This window comes from Chiloscyllium plagiosum, unplaced genomic scaffold (assembly GCF_037043375.1).
Source record: "Chiloscyllium plagiosum isolate Xiang-an unplaced genomic scaffold, Cpla_swu_hap1 HiC_scaffold_17, whole genome shotgun sequence".
Classification (NCBI taxonomy): domain Eukaryota; kingdom Metazoa; phylum Chordata; class Chondrichthyes; order Orectolobiformes; family Hemiscylliidae; genus Chiloscyllium; species Chiloscyllium plagiosum.
Window position 1 is genome coordinate 65,733,810 of NW_028270155.1, and position 26,295 is coordinate 65,760,104.

Genomic DNA, 26,295 nt, shown 5'->3' on the forward strand with positions numbered 1-26,295 from the left:
CCTGGGGTTGGGGAGTCCAGAACTAGAGGGCATAGGTTTAGGGTGAGAGGGGAAAGATATAAAAAAGACCTAAGGGGCAACATTTTCACGCAGAGGGTGGTACATGTATGGAATGAGCTGCCAGAGGAAGTGATGGAGGCTGGTACAATTGCAACATTTAAAAGGCATTTGGATGGGTACATGAATAGGAAGGGTTTGGAGGGATATGGGCCAGGTGCTGGCAGGTGGGACTAGATTGGGTTGGGATAAAAGGTTGGCATGGATGGGTTGGACCAAAGGATCTGTTTCCAGGCTGTACATCTCTATGACTCTATGATCACAAACTGAACTGCTTGTTTTGTGTGCAAAACACACAAATAAACCTTACTGAAAGAGCTGCTTCTTGAAATATATCTCCAGGGTAACATATCTAGGATGTTCCAAACTAAAATTAATTTTAAATGTAAGGTTAGAAACCAAACCTGTGATTCTGTGACCCAAATGAATAACTTATATCTCTAACCAAGTTAACAATCATTTCTCAAACTTGTCCGTCTCACCAAGGAACTCCCCTGAGAAGCTGCTTTTAGCTTTTCATCTGGGAGTTATATAAATAGTTTCATTTTTTAAAATTGAGATATATTTAGGTCTCTTGACTCCATCACAAGCATCGAGGTAGCCTGAGCAATGGGAAACCGTTCTCACTTCCAACCCTGACCAACCATTGAACTGCCATTACTTGAGATGTTCTTGCAATTTCTAAAGTCCAGAATTTTAATTATCTCAACTGTAACGAATGTAATCTTCCTCACACTAAATGCTACTTCTCAAAATATTAATATAAACCATAAAACTAGATGTTTATAACACGTTGCATTTAATTGGATGCATGATACAAAGGTGGAGTATTTTGATGAAAATCTATCTTTGCATTTTTTTTTGACCAGTAAGGTAATTAGGTAACAATGTAAGTAATGGCAATCTCAACTCAAAACAAAAACTAAATAGAGCAATTCAGTCAGCATCTGTGGAGAGAACAGGCAACTTAATGTTTTAAATTCAGATTCTATTTCAAATTAGAAAAGTAATTTGCCCAAACACAATTGTTGGAAGATTAATCCCTTAACTAACCAGCATAGTAAATCCAACTACATTATGTCATGACAATAATCAGAAATAGGCAAACAGTTATTTTACATTGGGAAATCACTAAACAGAAAGTTGATGTAGTCCTTTCACATGAGTTCTGAGCTGCAAGTTCTGAGACAAACTAATTGCACAAAATAAAATTTGTGTCAGGGATTGTGAAATCTGACTGAAATTTTGGGAAGATTAAAATGTCCCTGAATTTCAAGAAAAGTACCACTGGACAAATGGTTCAATTCCCAATGTCAATAGGTTCAAAGGGAAAGCGAAGTCATAACAGTAATTGATCAATATGTTCCAAGATTTTTCTCATGATCATGTTAATATTATGTAGAATTTTCAAGACCAGTGAAACTTGCATCTTTATCTTTTAGTTGAAATAAAGATTAATATTAAAAATTTTAACACATCAAGCTGAGAAAAGACTTGTCACAAATGATGAAGAGAGATAAATTGGAGCTACTTTGACAAACACTGTACTGAGGGGAGGTGGAGAGGGTGTCACTGTACTGAGGGGAGGGTGTCTCTGTACTGAGTGGAGGGGGGAGGGTACACTGTACTGAGGGGAGGGGGGAGGGTGTCACTGTACTGAGGGTAGAGGGGGGAGGGTGTCTCTGTACTGAGGGGAGAGGGGGGAGGGTGTCTCTGTACTGGGGGGGAGGGTGTCACTGTACTGAGGGTAGAGGTGGAGGATGCACTGTACTGAGGGGAGAGGGGGTCACTGCACTGAGGGGGCGAGGGTGTCACTGTACTGAGGGGAGAGGGGGAGGGTGTCACTGTACTGAGGGGAGAGGGGGAGGGTGTCACTGTACTGAGGGGAGGATGTCACTGTACTGAGGGAAGGGGGGAGGGTGTCACTGTACTGAGGGGAGGGGGGTGTCTCTGTACTGGGGGGAGGGTGTCACTGTACTGGGGGGGGGAGGGTGTCACTGTACTGAGGGGAGAGGGGGAGGATGTCACTGTACTGAGGGGAGGGGGGTGTCTCTGTACTGACGGGAGGAGGGGTGTCTCTGTACTGGGGGGGGGGAGGGTGTCACTGTCAGATGGACACCGTGCCCCTCCCCGCGCCTGCGCACTGAGCCCGGCTCTGGCGTGAGGAAGATGGCGGCGCCGCTCTGGGCCGGGCGTTGTGCTGGAGTCCTCCCTGGGCCGCGGTGACCCTCTCCTCTCGGCGCCATGAAGACCTTCTGCGGGCGGGCGAACCCCACGACCGGCGCAATCGAGTGGGAGGAGGAAGACGAGGACTATGACTATCACCAGGAGATCGCCCGGTACGGAGCCGCCTCCGGGTTTGACACACGAGGCTCGGGTGCCGCCAGGCCGCTGCCATGGAGACCGGGCCCGGGCTGCCATGGAGACCGGGCCCGGGCCGCCATGGAGACCGGGCCCGGGCCGCCCGGGCTCCCACACCTCCCTCCACTTAGGGAGGAGAAGTTCTTGCTTCAGTTTAGCATTTGTCTGCCTTGTGTATAGCGCCCGTGGAGGGGCACTGTCACTGTCTGTAGGTACTCCACGTGTAACACGGTAACAGGACCCGCGTGTGAAATAAAAGGCGCTGTCAGTGTGTGGCTCAGCAATGACAGGCGGTGTATGGACCAGGTCAAGCGTGCTGCAGCTATCCACTCACAGTGTATAGCTAATGAGGCAAAAGTGAGGACTGCAGATGCTGGAAATCAGAGTCTAGATTAGAGTGGGGTGCTGGAGAAGCACAGCAGGTCAGGCAGCGTCCGAGGAGCAGGAAAAAAAATCGACGTTTCGGACAAAAGCCCTTCATCAGGAAGAGCTCATCAAAAAAGCCCTCCTGATGAAGGGCTTTTGCCCAAAACGTGGATTTTCATGCTCCTCAGACACTGCCTGACCCGCTGTGCTTTTCCAATACCACTCCAATCTAGACAGCGTACAGTTCTTTCCTGAAGAAGGGCTTATGCCCGAAACGTTGATTCTCCTGTTCCTTTGATGCTGCCTGACCTGCTGCGCTTTTCCAGCAACACATTTTTAAGCAGTGTACAGTTAATGCCCTGCCCTCCCCGTCACGGGCAGCAAACGTCACTGTCCTGGTGGTAAATTGCCTGTGACCTTATCCTGCATGCTCCACACATAACTTATACTATTTTAAAGCTGTAACTATTCTGAAATGATTCAAAATAACTGTGCGTACTTTGTTTTCACAACATGTAAGGTGGCTAGGTATAATTCTATTGCTCCAAAATGTAGGTTGCAGCACCCTTACATTTCTAGGATAATTCAATACTTGGGTGGATTGGAGAAGTATTTTGGTTCCCTAGTTTCAACTCTGGCACATGCTGGTGTGTAGCTTGTTTGTTGTTGTAAGTTAGCTCGCTGAGCTGGAAGGTTTGTTTTCAGACGTTTTGTCACCATGCTAGGTAACGTCATCAGTGAGCCTTTGCTGAAACACTGGTGTTATGACCTGCTTTTGGCAGAAGAACCTCAGTTATCCAAACATCAGTTGTCTGAATTTTGGATTATCTGAAAAAATCTCAAGGTTCCTGCTGTTGCCGCTGCCACGGGAACCCTGTTCCTGCTGTTGCCGCTGCCACGGGAACCCTGATCACTTATCCAAAGAAAATACTCCATGCCTGTCTCGTTCAGATAATCGAGATTGTTCTGTATTTATTTCTCGCGTAAATAGAAAGTGGGATATAACCCCAGCGCTTCACCGGAGGCTCATTGATGATGTTACCTAGCATGATAACGAAATGTCTGAAAACAAATCTTCCAGCTCACTGAGCAAACTTATAGCCTGAACCGCAATCTGAGCTACAAATCTTCTCAAGAATTGCAAGCTGACTAGTCTTTGAGAGTGAGTGACATATAATAAACCAGCCTGTACTTTCTCTCCTTGTGAGGAAACCATAGCTAGTTACTGTTTCATTGCTATGGATTGTGATAATTTGCTGCTTTGTTTTTTAATGTTCAATGTTAATTTTAGTCATAGTACTGCTGGAGCTTGAATCTAGTCACTGATAGTAAATTGGAGAGTGTGAGGCAAAGGTGATGGGAGCCTGTAATGCTTGTAGGAATAGAAAGTGAGTTCCTCGGTAATGCATAAGGAAATGAACACTGTTTACAGAATAAATAGCAATATCACAAATTGGAAGTTGCAAATTTTGCATTTTATCCCTTGGCGTTTCAATGGTGTCTATGCTTGATAGTCGGCATCCAGATCAGTTCATGGAAATAAATACAAGCTACTTGATGTTTGAACATCAGGCGAAGTCTTCTCATGAGATCATAGTCTCTACCTCATTGCTAGACATCCAGTATTCTAAATATACACTTTGTGATTGAGTAAATTAACTTAGAACCTATATGGATTCTCAGACATCTATTAATCTGCATGTCAGCTGAACTTTTCAGTTAGATCACAACTGGCAAATTACTCTGAGCTAGTTTATCAATTGAATGTTACACTTGTCAGAATTAATTGACCCGTTTTTCTTTATCTTTCAATCAGGTCATCTTATGCAGATATGCTGCATGATAAAGACAGGGTAAGCATTTGACATAAAATGAAGTATTACTTGAAACCAATAAATGTGTATTTGTTTAGAAGTTTACTGGAACAGGATCCTTAGTCCATCTGGTACTGTTTTGGCAAATGACAGTGAATGTAGCACAGATTAAGAATTGAGTTTATATTTTAAACCTTGTTCAGGCTGTGTGCTATTTGCAGCAGCTTAAGCTCATCTGAACCACACAAAGAGAACAGTACTGAAGATCTCTATTCAGCAGTCTGCATCCATATTTAAAAACAAATGCTTTTTATAATCAGCCTTATATCTCTCAGTGGCATCTTTCAGAGTAATTCTGCTGGAGACCTGACTTGCCATCTGTTCCCTGTGAGTACCTCAAAGATATAGTTTTGTGAAATTAGGAACATTTTTCATAAGAATGAAATGTAGAATACTTATTATTTGAACTGATTGGGGAATCATTGTGTCAGTACCACACTATTGCCAGGAGATCTGTCATGGTATGACATGTCTTGTACTACCTGCATATCCATTAGCTCATCTGCAACCACTCTGTGATATCCTTCACCTAGCTACATCTGTTGCTCTTCAATTTCTAGAAGAGAAATCTCAGGGCCAATTAAATGGCTAAGATATTGACGTGTACCTTTATAGGTGTCATTGTTATGAGTTCTTTAAGCCCCTTCAGTTTCAAGTACCTCTTCATATCTTGTGTGTATATGAAACTTTTAGCTTCACAAAAGACCATAAGACATAGAAGCAGAATTAGGCCACTCATCCATCTACTCTGCTCTGCCATTTCATCATGGCTGATATGTTTCTCAAACCTATTCTTTTGCCTTCTCCTCGTAACCTTTGATTCCTTTACTAATTAAGAACCTTTTATCTCTGTCTTAAATACACTCAACAACTTGGCCTCCAAAGCTTTTATGTCAGTGAGTTCCACAGATTCAACACCCTTACATCACCTCTTTCCACCCTTATTTTCTTGCATAGATCTTTTCATTAATATTCAAGTTTCTGATACATTCAGTAAAATGATTAGAATGTAAATTGTTTTGAGCTCTTATTGCAAACTTCAGTTGTCTTGTCAATAGCAACAGATGATAACCCTGTGAAATGATGCTTGCAGAATGAAAAGTATGACAGTGGAATCCAGGCTGCGGTCTCCAGGGTGAAAGAGCGTGGCCAGAGGGCAATTGTCCTGGACATTGGAACTGGTACAGGCCTGCTGTCTATGATGGCAGTAAGAGCTGGTGCTGATTATTGTTATGCAGTAGAGGTGAGATTTCATAGGGATACAAGGGTGTATTAAACCTCAGATTTTCACTTTGTATTGTTGTATTTCAGTTTATAAGCTTCCAGTAAAGCGATTTCAGTTTTGTTGATTCTACAAACTAAGTCAAATAGTTTTGAAGACCAGGTGCTGCTGCAACAATTTGATTGCTTTATTAAACAGTGCTATAAAGTACAAAAGGAGTCATTGAATCCAGAAAAGCTGTTATCAGAATTTTCCTAATGTGGAAATGGTCTGTTAGTTGCATGTGATGTACATATTTTTATAACATTTTATAGATTGATTCTGAACACTCCATCTGTCTCAAACACCTGATAACTTGTTGTAATTAATCATGGGAAAATATGATACACGCTGTCCGACTGTAATTGCCTTTGAGAAGTTGAAAGTGGGCCACTGCCTTGAATCACTGCATTCCACATGATGCAGATAACGCCACAAAAAATAGGAACAGGAGTAGACTGATCAGCCCCTTGAACCTGCTGAGCCATTCAGTTGGATCATGGCTGATCTGACAGTCCCTGTGTTAACTTTCCTGCCCTTTCCCCATAACTCTTGATTTTCATATTGATCAAGAATCTATCTCCGCCTTAAATATACATAAAGACTCTATTCCCACAGCTCTTCAGGGAAACAAAAAGATATATCTTCACAAATGAGGCAGCTGAGGATGATTGAAACCAGGACTCTACACTGAGGAGAAAGTGAGGACTGCAGATGCTGGAGATCAGAGCTGAAAAATGTGTTGCTGGAAAAGCACAGCAGGTCAGGCAGCATCCAAGGAGCAGGAGAATCGATGTTCCTGACGAAGGGCTTATGCCCGAAACGTCGATTCTCCTGCTCCTTGGATGCTGCCTGACCTGCTGTGCTTTTCCAGCAACACATTTTTCAGCTCTACACTGAGGAACTCTTCCACTGATGTCGCAGGAGTAAGACGATTGGTCTGCAGCATTCAGAATTGTAATCCATTGTGCTACTAATGATCCCAATTTGTGGAGATTTAGCTATCAATTCCCACTGATATCAATTTTAGTTGGGTTCCTTAATGCCTTACTAGGTCAAATACATGTTTTCCATTTGGACCATAAACTAAGGAAGTTGTCTCTGCTACGTAATTAAAATTTTGCAGCTTAAACATAAAGTGGAATTGTGGTGATATCAGTTTTTAGCTGCACAAGACTGTGTGCTTTTGGAGAAGTGAAGTTGTTGCGTTGAGATACAGTGGCATCAGGAGCTTTTGAGTTAAGGAAAATCTTCCGGATCACTGCCCTTGGATTGGTCTAGCTGCAGTTTGTTGCCGATTTATGAGTACAGTGCAGTCTGAGATGTTCAGAGCTGTCAAAAAGAAAACAGCTCTCTTTCTCCTTTCTCTGCATGAATGAAAAGACAGAAATCTTAAAGACTAAAATGAAAAAAAACGTAATATCAAATTTGACTTTGGCCTACATGATCAGTTGTTAAATTGAAGAGTGCCTAATGCTCTGCAGATAACTTTTAATCATCATTGCTAAAATCAAAAGAACTGTGAGAAATAATTATTCATGTTATGGTCTGTACTTTTGATCTACAGAAATTGTTTCTTTGTCTGTATTTTTCTGCCTACAATGTGTCAAACTGTCTGTCTTTTGTGAGGGGCAGGCCATGCCTCTCAAACCTTATTGAATTCTTTGATGATGTGATAAAACACATTGATGAAGGGGAGAGCAGAGAGTGTGGTGTACATGGATTTCAGCAAGACATTTGATAATGTTCTCCATGGTACACTTATTCAGAAAGTAAGGAGGCATGGGATACAGAGCAATCTAGCTGTCTAGGTACAGAATTGGCTGGCTCATAAAAGACAGAGGGTGGTGGTAGATGGAATATATTCAGCCTGGAGCTTGGTGACCAGTGGTGTTCCCCAGGTATCGGTTCTGGGACCTCTGCTCTTTGTGATTTTTACAAATGACTTGGATGAGGAAGTGGGTTAGTAAGTTTGCCGATTACATAAAGGTTGATGGAGTTGTGGATAGTGTGGAGTTCTGTTGTAGGTTGCAATGGGACATAGATAGGATGCAGAACTGGGCTGGTAAGTGGCAGATGGAGTTCAACCTGGAAAAGTGTGAGGTCGAATTTGAATGCAGAATACAGGGTTAAAGGCAGAATTCTTGGCAGTGTGGAGGAACAGAGGGATATTGGGGTCCACGTCCATAGATCCCTCAAACTTGCCATGCATATTGATAAGGTTGTTAAGAAGATGTATAGTGTTTTGGCATTCATTAGCAGGGGTATTGAGTTTAAGAGCCGTGAGGTTATGCTGCAGCTCTGTAGTGCACTGGTTAGACCACATTTGGAATATTGTGTTCAGTTCTGGTCGCCTCATTCTAGAAAAGATGTGGAAGCTTTAGAGAGGGTGCAGAGGCGATTTGCCAGGATGCTACCTGGACTCGAGGGCATATCTTATGAAGAAAGGTTGAAGGAGCTAGGGCTTTTCTTCTCTGAGAAGGATAAGGAGTGACTTGATCGAGGTGTAAAAGATGTTGAGAAGCATAGATAGAGTGGATAGCCATAGACTTTTTCCCAGGGCAGAAATGCCTATCACAAGAGGGCATAACTTTAAGGTAATGGGAGGAAGGTTAGGGGAGATGTCTGAAGTAGGTTCTTTACGACCACTGCTGGTAGTGCATTCCACGCACCCACTGCGCCCTGTGTAGAGGCAGATACATTACGGACATTAAACAACTCTTGGATAGGCACATGGATGATAGTAAAATGACGGGTATGTAGGATAGTCTGATCTTAGGAGTACGATAAAAGACCATCGAGGGCTGAAGGGCCTGTACTGTGCTGTATTGTTCAATGTTCTCTCTCTCATAGAGTCATAGAGATGTACAGTACAGAAACAGACCCTTTGGTCCAACTCGTCCATGCTGACCAGATATTCCAACCCAATCTAGTCCCACCTGCCAGCACCCGGCCCATATCCCTTCAAAGCCTTCCTATTCATATATCTATCCAGATGCCTTTTAAATGTTCTGATCGTACCAGCCTCCATCACTTCCTCTGGCAGCTCGTTCCATACACGTACCACCCTCTGCATGAAAAATTTGCCCCTTAGGTCCCTTTTATATCTTTTCCCCTCTCACCCTAAATCTATGCCCTCTAGTTCTGGACTCCCCCATCTGAGGGAAGAGACTTTGTCTATTTATCGTATCCATTCCCCTCATGATTTTATAAACCTCTATAAGGCCACCCCTCAGCCTCTGATGCTCTAGGGAAAACAGCCCTAGCCTATTCAACCTCTCCCTAGAGCTCAAAACCTCCAACCCTGGCAACATCCTTGTAAATCTTTTCTGAATGCTTTCAAGTTTCACAACATGCTTCCGATAAGAAGGAGACCAGATTTGCACGCAATATTCCAACAGCGGCCTAACCAATGTCCTATACAGCGGCATCATGACTTCCCAACTCCTGGGGTACTCAATACTCTGACCAGTAAAGGAAAGCATACTGAATGCCTTCTTCACTGTCTTATCTACTTGCAACTTCACTTTCAAGGAACTATAAACCTGCACCTCAAGGTCTCTTTATTCAGTAACACTCCCCAGGACCTTACCGTTAAGTGTATAAGTCCTGCTAAGATTTGCTTTCCCAAGATGCAGCACCTCACATTTATCTAAATTAAACCCCATCTGCCCCTTCTCATATCATTGGCCCATCTGATCAAGATTCCATTGTAATTAGAGGTAACCTTCTTCGCTGTCCTCTACACCTCCAATTTTGGTGTTATCTGCAAACTTACCAACTATACCTCATATGCTTACATCCAAATCATTTATGTAAATGATGAAAAGTAGAGAATCCAGCACCGATCCTTGTGGCACTCCAATGGTCACAGGCCTTCAGTCTGGAAAAACAACCCTCTGTCCTCTTCCTTCAAGCCAGTTCTATATCTAATTGACAAGTTCTCCCTGTATTCCATGAGATCTAACCTTGCTAACCAATCTCACATGGGGAACCTTGTCGAATGTCTTACTGAAGTCCATATAGATATCGCCCACTGCTCTGCCCTCATCAATCCTCTTTGTTACTTCAAAAAACTCAATCAAGTTTGTGAGACATGATTTCCTGTGCTTCCTGAAGAAGGGCCTGTGCCCGAAACGTCGAATCTCCTGTTCCCTGGATGCTGCCTGACCTGCTGTGCTGTTCCAGCAATAAAGTTTCAACTTTGATCTCCAGCATCTGCAGACCTCACTTTCTCCTCGATGATTTCCTGTGCACAAAGCCATGTTGACTATCCCTAATCAGCCCTTGCCTTTCCAAATACATGTACATCCTGTCCCGCAGGATTCCCTCCCAACAGCTTTCTCACCACCGACGTCAGGCTCACTGCTCTATAGTTCCCTGGCTTGTTCTTACCACCCTTCTTAAACAGTGGCACCATGTTAGCCAACCTTCAGTTTTCCGGCACCTCACCTGTGACTATCGATGATACAAATATCTCAGCAAGGGGCCTAGCAATCACTTCCCTAGCTTCCCACAGAGTTCTAGGGTACACTGGATCAGGTCTTGGGGATTTATCCACTTTTATGCGTTTCAAGACATCCAGCACTACCTCCTCTATAATATGGATGTTTTTCAAGGTGTCACCATCTATTTTCCTACATTCTATATCTTCCATGTCCTTTTCCACAGTAAACACTGATGCAAAAGACTCGTTTAGTATCTCCCCCATCTCCTTGGCTCCACACAGAGGCAGCCTTGCTGATCTTTGAGAGGCCCTATCTCTCCCTAGTTACCCTTTTGTCCTTAATGTATTTGTAAAATCCCTTTGGGTTCTTCTTAACTCTATTTGCCAAAGCTATCTCATGTCCCCTTTTTGCCCTCTTTATTTCCCTCTTAAGTATACTCCTACTGCCTTTATTCTCTTCTAAGGATTCATTTGATCTATCCTGTCTATACCTGACATATACTTCCAGCCTTCCCTTTCACCCTAACAGGAATATACTGTCTTTGGACTCTCGTTATCACATTTCTGAAGACTTCGCATTTTCCAGCTGTCCCTTTATCTGCGAACATCTTCCCCCAATCAGCTTTTGAAAGTTCTTGCCTAATACTGTCAAAATTAGCCTTCCTCCGATTTAGAACTTCAACTTTTAGAACTGGTCTATCCTTTTCCATCACTATTTTAAAACTAATAGAATTATGGTCGCTGGCCCCAAAGTACTCCCCCACTGACCCCAGTCACTTGCCCTGCCTTATTTCCCAAGAGTAACTAAAGTTTTGCACCTTCTCTCGTAGGTACATCCATATTGAATCAGAAAATTTTCTTTTACACACTTAACAAATTCTTCTCCATCTAAACCTTTAACACTAAGACTGGAACTGCCAATGTTTGGAAAATTAAAATCCCCCACCATAACAACCCTATTATTCTTATAGATAACGGAGATCTCTTTACAAATTGGTTTCTCAATTTCCCTCTGACTATTAGGCGATGTATAATACAACACAATAAGGTGATCATCCCCCTCTTGTTCATGAATGAATGTGTGTTTGTGGTTATAATTGAGTGTGAGTTAAGTTGAATCGCAGTAGTTTTTATTTCTCTTCCATTATTAAAAAAAAAGCTTGTTTAAAGTTTATAGAGATGTTTTTCTGTTAATAATGAAACCTGGCATGAATGAATTTTGTCCTGAATTGCAGTCAGACAAATTGATTATCTTGGTGGTTGAATTGGGTGTTTATACACTTGTGGTTTTTGGAATAGCATGGCTGGATTAATTGGCGGATTCATCGTGATAGAGTTGTAATTTCGCCTCCTCTCAAGTTTAGTTGTTTGTTCAAAAATATTGAAAAAAATTTGACTAGAAGAGACATTGTGGCTCATGCGTGATCTTCCTCTTGTTATTCTTGCAGGTTTTTAAGCCAATGGCTGATATTGCACAGAAGATTGTGGATAAAAATGGATTCAGCAACAAAATTAAAATTATCAATAAACACTCGACTGAGGTGACAGTGGGGCCAAGTAAGTGACCTGAAATGGATAGGATGGTTGGAGGCTGTTGGTAGGAAACACTGAAACTGCTAAGTGATTACTCAGTTAGTGCACCCTGTTGAAACAATTGCTTGAATTGTTTTGTGAGTGCTACATTTTACTGTTTGATTGGGATGTTATGTAACCAGCGCAGTGGTAATTGATGCAGTTTCTCTTTAGTAGAATGTTAAATTTGGTGGAAGTTGATTTCTAAGAACTTCTAATAAAGGTCACCTGTCATATACAGTCACAATAGTTGTGGCTAGAAGCTTGTCACATGAGAAATTACTTTTTATACCTGACTCAATCACACCCAGGCTCTAGACAGCAGTGACTGAATACAGTAAGTAAAAAATTCTTAGCAGTATTTCTGCATTGGGAATTTGTAAAGTGGAGGAAACTGACAATAGCATTTTTGGTGGCATCTTATTTGCATATTGTGTTTCGAGGCTGTGATTGAAGATTCATCCAAATTGTTCAGTACTAATGTGGAGATTCTGGTGTAAATAATTCTGGTACAAATTTACCAAAGAACGAGTTCAGCTTGAAATCTTTTCTGATCACTTCTTTACAGTTCAATGAGCTGTAGTAAGTATTGAGATTCCACTGTGGAATGAAGTCACCATTACTAGGCATTGAGGAGCAATTAGATCACTAGTTCATACTGCCATGAACAAAGTGGATTCTGAATGGTCTGAAACTCATGAAATAACGTATGTAGTGTAAAAGCCACGACACGATCTGTCTCCATATGGGCTTATGTGGCCAAGGTCAAAGCAGACCTGTTTCTGCAGCAGTGCGGGATACTACACCTCAGCAACTACTGGAAATGGTCAAGCTTGTGGGCTATAGGTCATCAGTTTGGTGGTGAGGGGTGGGGAGTAAAGATTGCTATTCCTCTGGCCTAGGTACTTTGCTGCAAGGAGGCAATTTCTCCATTTTTAGAAATGCTCCCATGAGACTATTGAAAGGGTGAGCGGCCAGTAGTCCTTTGGCAGCCCCCACTACTGCTGACAATATCTTGGTTAGTCATTCTTGCTGGTGACCAACCACATCATTGCAGCTGGACGATCTGGAGGGGCTGACAGCAAACTGGATGTCACATCTAAATTCCTCATGAAAACAGTTAAAGATGCCAAACTACATGATGTCTTCAGACCCTGTGGACAGATCATTGCATGGATGCACCTCGTTATGATAGATGAGTCTAATCCTTCAAGGATAGGTTTCCTGTTTGTGTCCTGAGCGTTCTCGTTCAGATCCACCAGCATCAAGCCGTTGTTCTCCTCTGACTACTGCCTTCTGCTGGCTGATTGTCATCCTTAGGATAACCAGCGGGCCAGCAAGGAAATGTGCAAGCTGAATATGACTTTGTTGATCCTGGAACTCAAAAGGAATTGCACAGTTGGAGAACTGTGAAACCCCTCTTTGAGTCTGGTGTGGACTGGTGGGAAATAATCAAGGGGAACGTCAAGAAGTTCTTCATCCTCAAGAGTGTTTAGACAGTGAGAGAGAGATGCGTAAACCTTTCCAAACTCCAGAACAGTGTGCGAAACTGACGACTAGCTGCAAGCAATGGGGGTTGATGTCAAGGAGGATCTCCAGGAGGTGAAGAGCCAGCAAGCTCCACTTTTTGCCCCCAAGGTAATAGAGTCATAGAGATGTACAGCACAAAAGCAGACTCTTTGGTCCAACTGGATATCCCAGCCTAATCTACTCCCACTTGCCAGCACTTAACCCATATCCCTCTAATTCCTTCGTATTCATATACCCATCTTTTAAATGCTGTAATGTACCAGCATCCACCACTTCCTCTGGCAGCTCATTCCATACACACAATACCCTTTGTGTGAAAAAGTTGCCCATTAGGTCCCTTATATCTTTCCCCTCACCCTGAACCTTATGCCCTCTTGTTCTGGATTCCTCCACCCCAGGCAATCCTATTCATGCTCCACATGGTTTTGTAGACCTCTATAAGATCACCCCTCAGCCTCCAAAGTGGGTCACTGCTTGGAGCAGGATAAGACGTGCTTGCATTTCTTCTTCCAGAAGATGCACAGGGAAAGCTTTGTGATCGGCAGCCTGAAGAAAGAAGATGGCTTGGTAATGTCATCTCAGTCTGACATTCTGAAGATCAGCAAATCCTTTTATGCAAGACTGTGTGAGACAGAGCCCACAGACAGCATGACTTCCCAGTCGTTCCTGACTTTTATCATGCAGGTTTTGGATGATAGCACGTGGGGGAGGGTGGACCAGTCATTATCTCTAGAAAGCCCTTAAGTTTTTCGAGAAGAGTAAAACTTCATGAACGATGCTTACCAGCTGAGTTGTGTTTGGTTCTGTGGGATTTGATTGGCCAGGACTTGCTGGAGGCAAATTACTGTGTGCTTCTGGCACGTAACGTGTGTGAATCCATAAGAAAAAGTATCATCGCCCTATCTACAAGCAAAAAGGGGAGAGGTGATAATTAGAAATTGGCAAACAATTTCAGTGATGAATGTGGATTATAAAATCCTATCCAAGGTCATTGCCAGTTGGGTCGGGTCTGCTCTGTATTCATGATTCACCTGACCAAAACTGTGCTGTATCAGGCACAAAGATTTCGGAGAGTCTCGCACTCCTCAGGGATGCAGAACAAGGGAGTGGACGCCTGCTCCATTAGCCTAGACCATGAGAAAACCTTTGACATCCTATGCACACCTACATAAAAATGTAGTCAGACAGAGCTGTTCACACTGTTCTGCCTTGTTTTATGGCATATGGAACCTTTTGTCGAGTCCATCATGAAGGATGCAAGCCTGAGAGCTGTGACTATTCCAGGCAGTGAAGGTCTGCAGGTCAAAACATCCCTGTTCCTGGATGATATTTTTTCTGCTTAAATTCACTGTCAGTGAGCAGACTCTTGAGCATCTGCAATCAGTGTGAACTGGTCTTGGGAAACAAGGTAAATTGACGCAAAAGCAAGGCTATGTTCTTTGGGATCTGAGCCAACCAATCCTTTATCCCCATCGCCGTCAGGTCAGATTATCTGCAGGTGCTGGGAACATAGTTCAGAGGGACCATGGCATGCGCATAATACTTTGGAGGAGCACATTACTAAGGTGAGGCAGAAACCAGATTAAAAAAAAGATCCCACTCTATGGGGGGGTGTCATACCCAATGCCACCCTCATCCTGAGCAGTGGGATTATTCTGTACCAACTGTTCCTCATGGAAAAATTTGCAAAGGAAACCGCCTTTGACCACAAGTTCTTGAGACCCTCTGGGAAAAGGTGAGGGTTGATCCTGTCAGGTGGTTCTCCAAGCAGACTGTTGAAGTCATTTGGCAGAACGTCGCATCCCCAGACCTTTCTAGCAAGCACCAAGACATATCTTGGTTGGTTGAAAAGGGTCTTGAGATCCTTTGTGTGCTCTTTCCATACACTTTCCACCACTGCATGCTGCCCTTGAAACAGTTGCAGGGGATGAAACTGTCACACATCTCCTTCTCGTATGTGCCTTTGCAAAGAGGTGTGGAGAAAGATCAGTGGTTTTTGTTGAGGTTTGTCCCAAGTGGCTTCATGATGCAGGTTCTGTGGGTTGTTTCCCAGGATGCACACTGAGACAAACATCGACTGTGTCTGGAAGACGGTCAATTCTGTGAAATTCTCTCTTTAGTCTATCCAAAAGTTGTTGATCTTAGTGTACAGAGTATTGTGACTGAATATTGCAGACTGGCACATTGCAAGATCCAGGACTACATGCTGAGGGACACACTAAAGCTTGGGGCAGCTCTGCCAAGGCTCAGTGGTGACAAAAACACCTTCTAAGGTCTTTCTGTCTAAGTATAATGGAGGTCCGTTTTGTTCTCCGATCTCCACCACCAGCCTGGTTCTCTCAAAACATATGTAATTAGTTTCCTGCATGAAACTAATTACATATGCCTCTGTTTTTGCAACTGCAGGGCATATTTGAGGGATGTCAAATTCCAGTGTGTTATTTCTCTCTGCAAAGACTCTATAGAACTGTTTCAGGGTCATTAGCATGTACGTAACTTTTTAAGAATAAAGTGTATCTTTGCAATAAAAAATATCAGTAGTATTGGATACTTAGACGATCCAGCTTGTTTTTCTGTCGTTCGTTGTATGTAAGGAATTTATCAAAAGAATATTGCTGACCACACAACATACCAGTGAGAGAGAACAGCGTTTCAGTAACCAAACCTCAGTTAAGATTCTATTAAGTGATTAAATGATATATATTATATTGCTTTTTGTGCAGTCACTTGCAGGTTCAATTCATCTCATGTTGTTGTGGAGACACATTGATGTTTAATGAAATCCTTATTTCGCTGAATACTCTGTGTATTTTCCTTACTGATTTCCATTCTTTTAGATGGTGACATGTCCAGTCGAGCTAATATCCTGGTTACAGAGTTGTTTGACACTGAACTTATAGGAGAGGGAGCACTGCCAAGTTATGAACATGCTCACAAATACCTTGTTCAGGTGAGTTAGCTCCTGAGTGAATGGAAGCTTGACGCATTGCAGTCCTCACACTTTTTATAGGCTCTCTAATCAAGAAAAACATTAACATGGTTGATATGTAATAGCACAATAAATATCTGTTCTCAATTACAGAATTTTGTCAGAAACTATTCAGAGGGTATAATTACAACATTTTAAAAGGCATCTGGATGGATATGTGAATAGGATGGGTTTAGAGGATTAGGGGCTAAATGTTGGCAAATGGGACTGGATCAGTTTTGGATATCGGGTCGATGTGGTCAAATTGGATCGAAGGGTGTGTTTCCTTGCTGTGTAACTATAATTATACAATCAATTCCAAAAAGAAGGGTATCCTGTCAAGTCTAAGTGCTGTGTTTCCTTCTATCCATCCCAAACATGGTTTGACAGGAAGAATGTGAGGCAGTTCCACACAAAGCCACAGTTTATGCGCAGGTGGTGGAGTCAAAGCACATGTGGGCCTGGAATAAGGTGTTGCCAATACACATCCAACTGGACGGAAGCAAGGGCGAGAGGGTCATTGTACCGCCAAGGGACATGCAGGTGTGTGCTGGGTCTCCCTGTGTCTATGATATCCAGCTGAACCAGGTGAACAGGAACCACTTCACAACCCTCACAGAGGTCATAGAGATATTCAGGTACAGTATGGTGTCTTTAGTGGGAACATGAGTACTTGTGGGTTGCTAACATAAGAATGTACAAAAAAGGAGCAGGAGTACACAGTTTGGCTCCTCCAGCCTGTTCTGCTGTTCATGATTCATCTACTTCAAGTGTACTCCTTATGTTCTTGATTCTGAGAGTGATCCAAAATCCATGATCTCCGTCTTCAAATGTATTCAGTGGTGGAGCATCCGTAACATCTAAAGGTGGATAATTGCAAATCCTCTGTGGTAAATATTTCCAGTGGTGCACTTAACCCTGGGGTATATAATTCCAAAGATGCCTAGTCCTCTGGGTTAGAAAATTCCAAAGATTCATTGTCTTCTGGGACAGACAGTTCTTAAAGATTCACTGTCGGAGAGACTGTTCCAAAGATTCACAGTCCTCTGAAGAAATTTCAACTCATGTCAGTCCTAAATGATTGTTCCCTGTGCTTCTGTGTTGATTCCCTAGAAAAGGGAATCAATATTGAAGTAACTACCCTGTCAAGCTCCTTCAGAATCTTGCACATTTCAAATTGATCATCCCTTATTCTTTTTACATTCCTAATAGTGTAAGCTCAGTTTAGTCATCTTCTCCTCTGAGAACAATCCTCTGATCTTAGGAGCCAAACCAGTGAGCCTCTGGGATTCATCCAATGCACTGACATTATTTCTGAATTATAGAGACTGAAACTAGCTTGCTGTGCTGTTGCAGTCACACCAAATCTCAATGCAATCATGGTAGAAGTTCTTAATGCTTTATACTTCAGTCCTCTTCCAACCTACATCAACGTGCCATTTGCCTTCTCAATTGCTTGCTGAGTCTACATGCTAATTTTTTTTTCTCAATTCATTTGGGGTATATGGGCTTTGTCTGGTCCTTATTGTCCATTCCATATTACCCTAAGAGGGTGTTCTTTGAATGAGCGCACTCGTATCTTGCTAAACATCACCATTTAAAAGCTTTTCATGTTAAAAAAAAAATTCTGTTTTCTATTCTAATAACCAAAGTGAATAACTTCACATGAGGAAGAATTTTTTCCCTTGAAGATTGAGAGTGGAACCCTCTTCCCCAGAGAGTGGTGAAGATTAGGTCATTGAATACTTTTAAGGCAGAGGTAACACATTATTGATTAGAGTAGCTGGGGATGTGGAATTGAGGCTACAATTAGATCAGCCATGATCTTATTGAATATGGAGCAAGCTAGAGGAGCTGATTGGCCTACTTCTGCTCCTAATTCATATGTTTGTTCATTCCCTTACATTATACTTAGTCTGCTAACTTGTTGCCACTCACCTCACCTGTCCATATCTCTTTACAGCTCCTTGCAGCCTTGCAGCTTGCATTTCCATCTTGCATTGTAACTTTGAAAACCTAACATATGTTGCTCATGGTCATGTATTATAAATCATTAATATAGATTGTAATAGCTGAGGCTTAAACACTGATCTTGCAGCAATTCACTAATTTCAGCCTGCCATCTTGAAAATGCCCTGCTTGTTCTTTGCTTCCTGTCTAATTAACCATTCCTCTGTCCATACTAATATATCACCTCCCAACTCCATGAGCTCTTACCTTGAAGATAACCTTTTGTATGATGTCTTAATTAATCCTTTTAGGAAGCTAACAATTCCATAGCTACTGGTTCACCTTTTATCTTAAAGGTTACATCCTGAAAAATCTTCAATAAATTTTTCAAAAATCTCTGCCTTTGATTTTGTAAGTACATTGTTAAGATTTCACAAGTATTGATTTTGGCATCTTCCTGACAACTGATGTCAGCCTATAAGGCCTGTAGTTCCTTGTTTTCTCTCTCGTTCCTTTCTTGAATATTGGTGTTACACTTGCTAACTTGCAATCCACTGGGACCATTCCAGAATCTTGGATGTTTGGGAAAATCAGAACCAATGTATCCACCATCGCTGCAATCGTCTCTTTCAGAACTTTGAATGTAGGCCTTCGCATAGGGATTGAGGAATCAAAATTCCCATCATTTGTCCAGTGAACTGCTTGTTTGGAACTTTATTTGTATTGCTGAAGCTATTGATGCTTAGAAACAGAAGACTTTCTATTTAGGCATTTAATATTTGTATACAATGATTAGGCAGATATGTTCCAAGTAATTATGCTTGACCTAAGAATGTACTAAATGGAGAAAGGTGGAGAGCTGGTGAATTATGCAGGTGCTTTCATTATATTTCCTGAAGAAGGGCTTATGCCCGAAACATCGATTCTCCTGTTCCTTGGATGCTGCCTGACCTGCTGTGCTTTTCCAGCAGCATATTTTCGACTTTCATTATATTGCTTCACTTCATCTGAATGTAAATGGAGCCTTGATTTTATGTGTCTTAACTTTCTGCAGGGTGGATTTCAGTAAAGCAGTGAGCAGTTTGCCAGCCCGACATACTGTGCAGGCCAAAGCAACTGCCAGTGGACAGGCTCAGGTTGTACTGTCTTGGTGGGACATAGACATGGATCCTGAAGGGAGTATCAAATGTACCATGGCACCGTATTGGGTTCATCCAACTCCAAAGAATATTCAGGTAGGGCAGCTTCCTGGTTCCTGTTCCATAAAAAGGGTCACTGATAACAGGACAGATATTGTTTCCTTTGTCTTAGGAGACTTCTATAAATCTGGGAGAAGGGTCATTAAAACAGAAATAGTACAAATTTCAAAGCATATAGTTTGAGAAGTACAAACTACCAGGAAACACCAAAATTGTTTTTTTGTTAATAATAAGGAGAATGGAGAGGTTGAACCATAGATTCACTAAATGACCAAATTGTAACCCATTCTAACAACAGTTGATAAGGTGTTTTAAAATATTTCACTTTGTAAGTTGGATGCGAGCACATTTTTTTTCGTTACCCAGTTATCTTACATCTTTGACGTGTGGTATCCTAGGAGAATTTATAAGAGCAGTTTTAACAGATTGAGAGCTTCTACTTTCCTGCAGATGTCTGTTATGTGTGCAGCTACAAGTGTTGATTTGTCACTTTAACACAAATAAGTTTTTGTGCCCACATTTTCATTGCTTGGTCTCTGAGATAAAGGCCGGTTTGAAACTGCTATTTTTGTATTCACAGTGGCGGGATCACTGGATGCAGTGTGTGTACTTCTTACCAAAGGAATTACCGGTTGAAGAGGGTGAATGCTTACATATTTCAGTAATGCATGATGATTACTCTGTGTGGTATAGTCTGGAACGTAGCAGGTACGAAATGTGAAATAAGTGCTATAGGTACACAAATTCTTCATTATGCAGGGAAGTGTTGAGATGCACATGGGATTATGGTTCAAATAATTTTCTCCCTAATCACATCTGCTAACTTGGTGCACTTATACAGGAACACAGGTAAACACATGAAAGGAACAGGAGTAAACAGCTTGAATCGCTGAACCTGTCTTGTCATTCATTACGATCTTGGCTGATCTGGGATTTTATTTTTCCACCAACTCCTCATACCCCCAATTACCTGAGAGGTGTTTATTTCATCCTTAATAATACTCAGTGATGAAGCATCCATAACCTTAGGAGTTTAGGATTACAAATATTTGACAGTCCTTTGAGTGATGAAGTTTCTTATCTTAGTCTGAAATAATAAGCCCCTTATCCTGAAGCTGTTTCCCTATATTTTAGATTTTCAGCCAGCAGAATTCCGTCTATTGAGAATCTTATTTGTTTAATGAGATAACTTCTCATTCTAGTAAACTCCAAAGAAAATAGATCCAATTTACACAGCTTATTATCATAGCACAACCCTCTCATCCCAGAGATCATTCCAGTGAACCATCACTTTACTGATTTTATTCAAGCGTATCCTTCCTTAAACATGGAGACCAAAATTGCAAATGGTATTTCAAGTGTGGTCTCACGAAAGCCCTGCACAATTTCAGCAAGACTACTTTGTACCTGTACTCTGTTTGCCATTCAATAAAACATGCCCATACACCTTCCGAATTGCTTGCTGTACTTGCATGCTATCTTTTGAGCATATTTAAATCTCTTACAACATTTAGAAATATCATGCTTTTTGAAAAAGTATTCTGCTTTCAATTAGTCATGGAGATGTACAGCACGGAAACACTCTTCGGTCCCACTCGTCCTTGCCGACCAGACATCCTAAATAAATGTAGTCTCATTTGTCAACATTTGGCCCACATCCCTTTCAATCCTTCCTACTCATATACATATCCAGATGCTTTTTAAATATTGTGCTACCATCCACCACTTCCCTGGCAGCCCATTTTATACATGTACCACCCTCTGCCCCTTAAATGCCTTTTTCAAATAGACCTATGCCCTCTGGTTTTGGACTCCCCCACCTGGGGCTAAGACATTGTCTATTTACCCTATCCATGCCCTTCATAATTTTATAAACACTATAAGTTCACCCCTCAGCCTCTGAAGCTCCAGGCAAGAAAGCCCCAGTCTTAAACTCAAAGGTCCAATCCTGGCAACTTCCTTGTAAATCCTTTCTGAGCACTTTCTGGTTTCACAACATCTTGTCTACAGCAGGGAGAGCAGAATTGCATGCAACATTCCAACAGTGGCCTGTACAGCTGCAATGTGACCTTCCAACTCATTTACTCTATGCACTGACCAGTAAAAGCAAGCATACCAAGTGCATCCTTCACTGTCCTATTTACCTGTGACTACACGCCAAGGTGTCTTTGTTCAGCAACACTTCCCAGGACCTCAGTGTATAAATCCTTCCCTGATTTGTCTTTCCAAAATGCAGCACCTCACATTTATCTAAATTAAGCTCCATTTGCCACTCCTGTGCCCATTGGCCCATCTGATCAAGATCATGTTGTCCACTACACCTCCAATTTTGGTGTATTCTGAAAATTTGTTAACCATACCTTTTATGTTCACATCCAACTCATTTGTATAAATGACGAAAAGCAGTGGACCTAGCATGATCCTTGTGGCACACCACAGGTCACAGGCTTCCAGTCTGAAAAGCAACCCTCCGCTTTCTTCTACTTTGGAGCCAGTTCTGTATCCAAATAGCTAGTTCTGCCTGTATTCCATGTGACTTAACCTTATAACCAGTCTACCATGAGGAACCTTGTCGATTGCCTTACTGACGTCCATATAGATCACGTCGACTGCTCTGCCCTCATCAATCCTCTTTGTTACTGCTTCAAAAAACTCAGTCAAGTTAGTGAAACATAATTTCCCACACACAGTCATGTTGACTATCCTTTATCAGTCCTTGCCTTTCCAAATACATGTAAATCCTGTCCCCCAGGATCCTCCAAACAACTTGCCCACCACTGATGTCTTGCTCACTGATCTATAGATCCCTGGCTTTTCCTTACCACCTTTTTTAAGTAGTGGCATGTTAGCCAACCTCCAGTGTTCTGGCACCTCACCTGTGGCTATCAATGATGCAAATATGTAAGCAAAGGACCCTGCAATCACTTCCCTAGCTTCCCACAGAGTTCTCGGGTACATCTGATCGGATCCTGGGGATTTATCCACCTTTATGCATTTTAAGACATCCAGTACCACCATCACTGTATTATGGACATTTTTCAAGATGTCACTGTCTATTTCCCCATGTTCTTGATCTTCCATGTACTCCTTCATAGTAAACACTGATGCAAAATACTTGTTTAGTATCTTCCCCATCTCCTACAGTTCCACACATAAGCAGCCTGGCTGATCTTTGAGGGACCCTATTCTCTCCCTAGTTATCCTTTTGTCCTTAATGTATTTGTAGAATTCTCCTTAACACTGTTTGGTAAAGCTATGTCATGTCCCTTTTTGCCCTCTTAATTTTCATCTGAAGTATAGTCCTATTGTCTTTATACTCTTCTTGGGATTCGCTCGATCTCTGCTGTCTGTACCTGACGTGCTTCCTTCTTATTCTTAAGCAAAACCTCAATTTCTCTCGGATCCAGCAATCCCGACACCTGCCAGCCTTGCCCTTCATTCTAATAAGATCATACTCTCTTTGGGCTCTCATTATCTCATTCGAAGGCTTCCCAATTTTCAGCCATCCCTTTCCCTGTAAACATCCGTGCACCTCCAACTTCCAAACCACCCCCCCCCCCCCCCCCAAAAAAGAAAATCAAGGTTAGAAAGTTCTTGGCTGAAAATGGGCCTTCCTTGAATTTAAAACTTTAGCTTTTCGATCCAGTCTACCCTTTTCCATCATTATTTGAAAACTGATAGAATTATTGTCAATGGCCCCAGAATGCTTCTCCACTGATACCTCAATAACCTGCCCTGTCTTATTTCCCAAGAGTGGATCAAATTTTGCACTTTCTCTAGTAGGTACATCCACATACTTAATCAGAAATTTTTCTTGTACACACTTAACAGATTTCTCTCCACCCAAGCCCTTAATACAATTGCGTCCCTGTCTATGTTTGGAAAGTCAAATCTCCTACAATAACCACCCTATGATTACAACTGAGATCTCCTTACAAATTTGTTTCTCAGTTTCCTGCTGATTATTGGGGGATCTACAGTACAATCCCAATAAGTTAATCATCCCTTTCTTATTTCTCAGTTCTACCCAAATAAAATCCCTGGACGTATTCTCAGGAATATCTTCCCTAAGTACAGTTGTAATGTTATCCTAATCAAAAATGCCACTACCCCCTCCTGTGTCGTTTCCCCTCCTAATCCTTCCTTTTGCATTTATATCCAGGAATATTAAGCTGCCAGTCCCGTACATCCCTGAGCCATCTCTGTAAATGTCCCAGTCCCATGTTTCCAACCATGCCCTGCGTTCATCTATCTTACCTGTTGGGCCTCTTGCATTGAAATAAATGCAATTTAATTTATCAGTTCTATCTCGTTCTCTGCTTTGTCCTTGACTGTCCTGATTGTTTGACTTACTCCTTTTCCCAACTGTACCTGTCTCAGACTGACCTCTTTCCTCATTATCACCTTGGGTTGCACACCCCCTTACTAGTTTAAATCCTCCTGAACAGCTGTAGCAAATCTCCCTGCCAGTATATTAGTCCCCTTCTAATTTAGGTGCAATCTGTGCTCCCTATATAGGTCATATCTCCCCTAGAAAATTCCAGTGATCAAAAGATGTGAATCCTTCTCCCCAATAGGTATTCATATGTCCTCTTATTGTGACTCTTACTAGCTCATAGCACCAGGAGTAATCCTGATAATACTAATCTCAAGGACCTACTTTTTAAATTTATGCCTAACCTATATTCTCTCATCAGAATCTCGTCCTTTTCTCTTCCTATGTCATTAGTTCTAATGTGTACAATGACCTCTTGCTGGTCCCTCTCCCGTTTTGAGAGTATTCTGCACCCACTCCGGGATGTCCTTGATCCTGGCTCTCGGGAGGCATAGCATCATTCTGATATCTCTCTGTCAGGCGCGGAAACATCTGTCTGTACCTCTGACTAGAGGGCCCCCCTATCACAATTGATCACTTGGAACTTGGCTTCCCCTCATTACATTCGAGCAAGTCTCAGTACCAGAAATCTGGCTGTTAGTGTTACATTTTCCTGAGAGTCCATCACTCCCTACATTTTCCAGAACAGCATATTTGTTTGAGATGAAGATAGCAACAGGAGACTCCTGCACTACCTACCTCTCCTACCTTCCCTGGAGCTCACCCATCTGCCTGACTGGATCTTTGGTTTATCTCCCTTCTTGCAACTGCTATTGCACCATGTCCCCAAGTTCCTGTAAATTTCTCATTCCTCTAACTGCAGCTTCAACCAATCCATGTGATCTGATAGGATTTGCAACCTGCAGTTTTAATAATCAGTAATGTGGAACTTTCCCTAATTTTACACATCCAACAGGAAGAGCATATCACTCTACTAAAGGCCATCTCTGCACCTTAACAATCTATCGATCCCGAAATTAGCACAGTCGTATTGCTCTAAAAACACTGCTCCAGGCTAAGGTTGTACCAATGTTTTTATATTTTTAATATTTAATCAAGAGACAGATGTGAATAAAAATATATAATTAAAAAGCCCCCACTCTACCCACTATTGTAGATTTACTAAAAAAGTAAGGTTACACATTAAAAGAAGCTACTTAGCTGCTCCCCCGCACGGGTTTCTCCAGATCAGCTGTGACTTTCACTTTTGTTTATTTTTCTTGGACTAACTCTGATGTCCAGAGATACTTTAAACCAAACAGCAAAGGCAGCTCCTGTGCAGATTCACTGCTGGGTCAGACAATAGTGTAGATTTCTTTTTCCATTTGAATCACTTCCCATGTGGTTACTGCCTTTGTTTGTCTTTTTCCTTTTTTAAAGTGCCGTTGTTTTGAAGTTTCTTTTCCCCCAAAGTTGCAAAACAATGCAACAGCTTATAAAACAGTAATTACTGCTCCTGGAATTCGATGAAATCAGCTCCAGCACACAAAAAAAAAGTAGCACCTCCTACAGCTACATTTTTCCCATCCTCCATTCTTAGTATGAAAGTGAATAACTTCACGTTTTCCCATATTTTATACCATTTTCCATCATTTTACATGCATACTAAACCTGTCTATATTAGTTGCAGCCTGTGTCCTCCTCATAGCTCACATTTTTACCTAACCTTGTATTATAAACAAAGTTAGAAACAGTAAGTGTAAGACATGAGTAGTAAATAGCTGAGGCTTGAGCACTGATCCTTGTAGCACTCCACCAATTACAGCCTGCCAACTTGAAAATGCTTGTCCATTTGGCTTCTTTTGTTAACCAGTCCCTTATCCAGGCTAATATGTTACCCAAACCCTGTGAACCCTTGCCTTGAATGTTAACTTGTATGAAATCTTATTGAATGACTTTTGGAAATCAGGCTGTACTGCATCTACTTTCCTTCTCTGTCTACTGTATTAGTTACAGCCTTAAAAAAAAAGTTCTTTATTTGTCAAACACTATTTCCCTTCGTAGAACTATGACTTTCTCTGATCACACTGATCTTGTGTGTATTGGTAAGATTTCCTCAATAGATTCCGACACTTGCTTGATGGTTGATGTCAGGTTAATTGCTCCATAGATCCCTATTTTTTATCTCTCCTTTTAAATATTGGTGTTCAATTTGCTAACTTCCTGTCTAGTGGAAGTGGAGTTTATTACATTGATATTCTGACTGGGCTGTAGTATGAACACTTGTCTCTGTATACATACTGTTTTATGTGTAAACAATTTACTGTTCAGTATCTTTATTGTGCATGAACAGTTTGCTCTCTAATCTTATATTTTGTGTACCTACTCGAATGTA

General features: G+C 41.8%; 1 protein-coding gene across 4 annotated transcripts in view; it reads left to right on the top strand.

Annotated features, from left to right (window-relative positions):
• The first annotated feature begins 2,225 nt into the window (after window positions 1-2,225).
• Window positions 2,226-26,295, top strand: part of prmt7 (protein arginine methyltransferase 7) — a 53,747-nt gene continuing 29,677 nt past the window's right edge. For 2 of the 4 annotated variants that reach the window (XM_043707227.2, XM_087996019.1), the window contains exons 1-8: window positions 2,226-2,396; window positions 4,601-4,637; window positions 5,752-5,901; window positions 11,815-11,923; window positions 16,306-16,418; window positions 16,827-17,074; window positions 19,441-19,621; window positions 20,166-20,293. In XM_043707227.2, coding sequence (XP_043563162.2) covers window positions 2,302-2,396; window positions 4,601-4,637; window positions 5,752-5,901; window positions 11,815-11,923; window positions 16,306-16,418; window positions 16,827-17,074; window positions 19,441-19,621; window positions 20,166-20,293 — 1,061 coding nt within the window. In that variant the 5' untranslated portion in view covers window positions 2,226-2,301. The remainder of the gene's footprint in view (window positions 2,397-4,600; window positions 4,638-5,751; window positions 5,902-11,814; window positions 11,924-16,305; window positions 16,419-16,826; window positions 17,075-19,440; window positions 19,622-20,165; window positions 20,294-26,295) is intronic. The other 2 variants (XM_087996018.1, XM_087996020.1) reach the window with 2 other exon arrangements.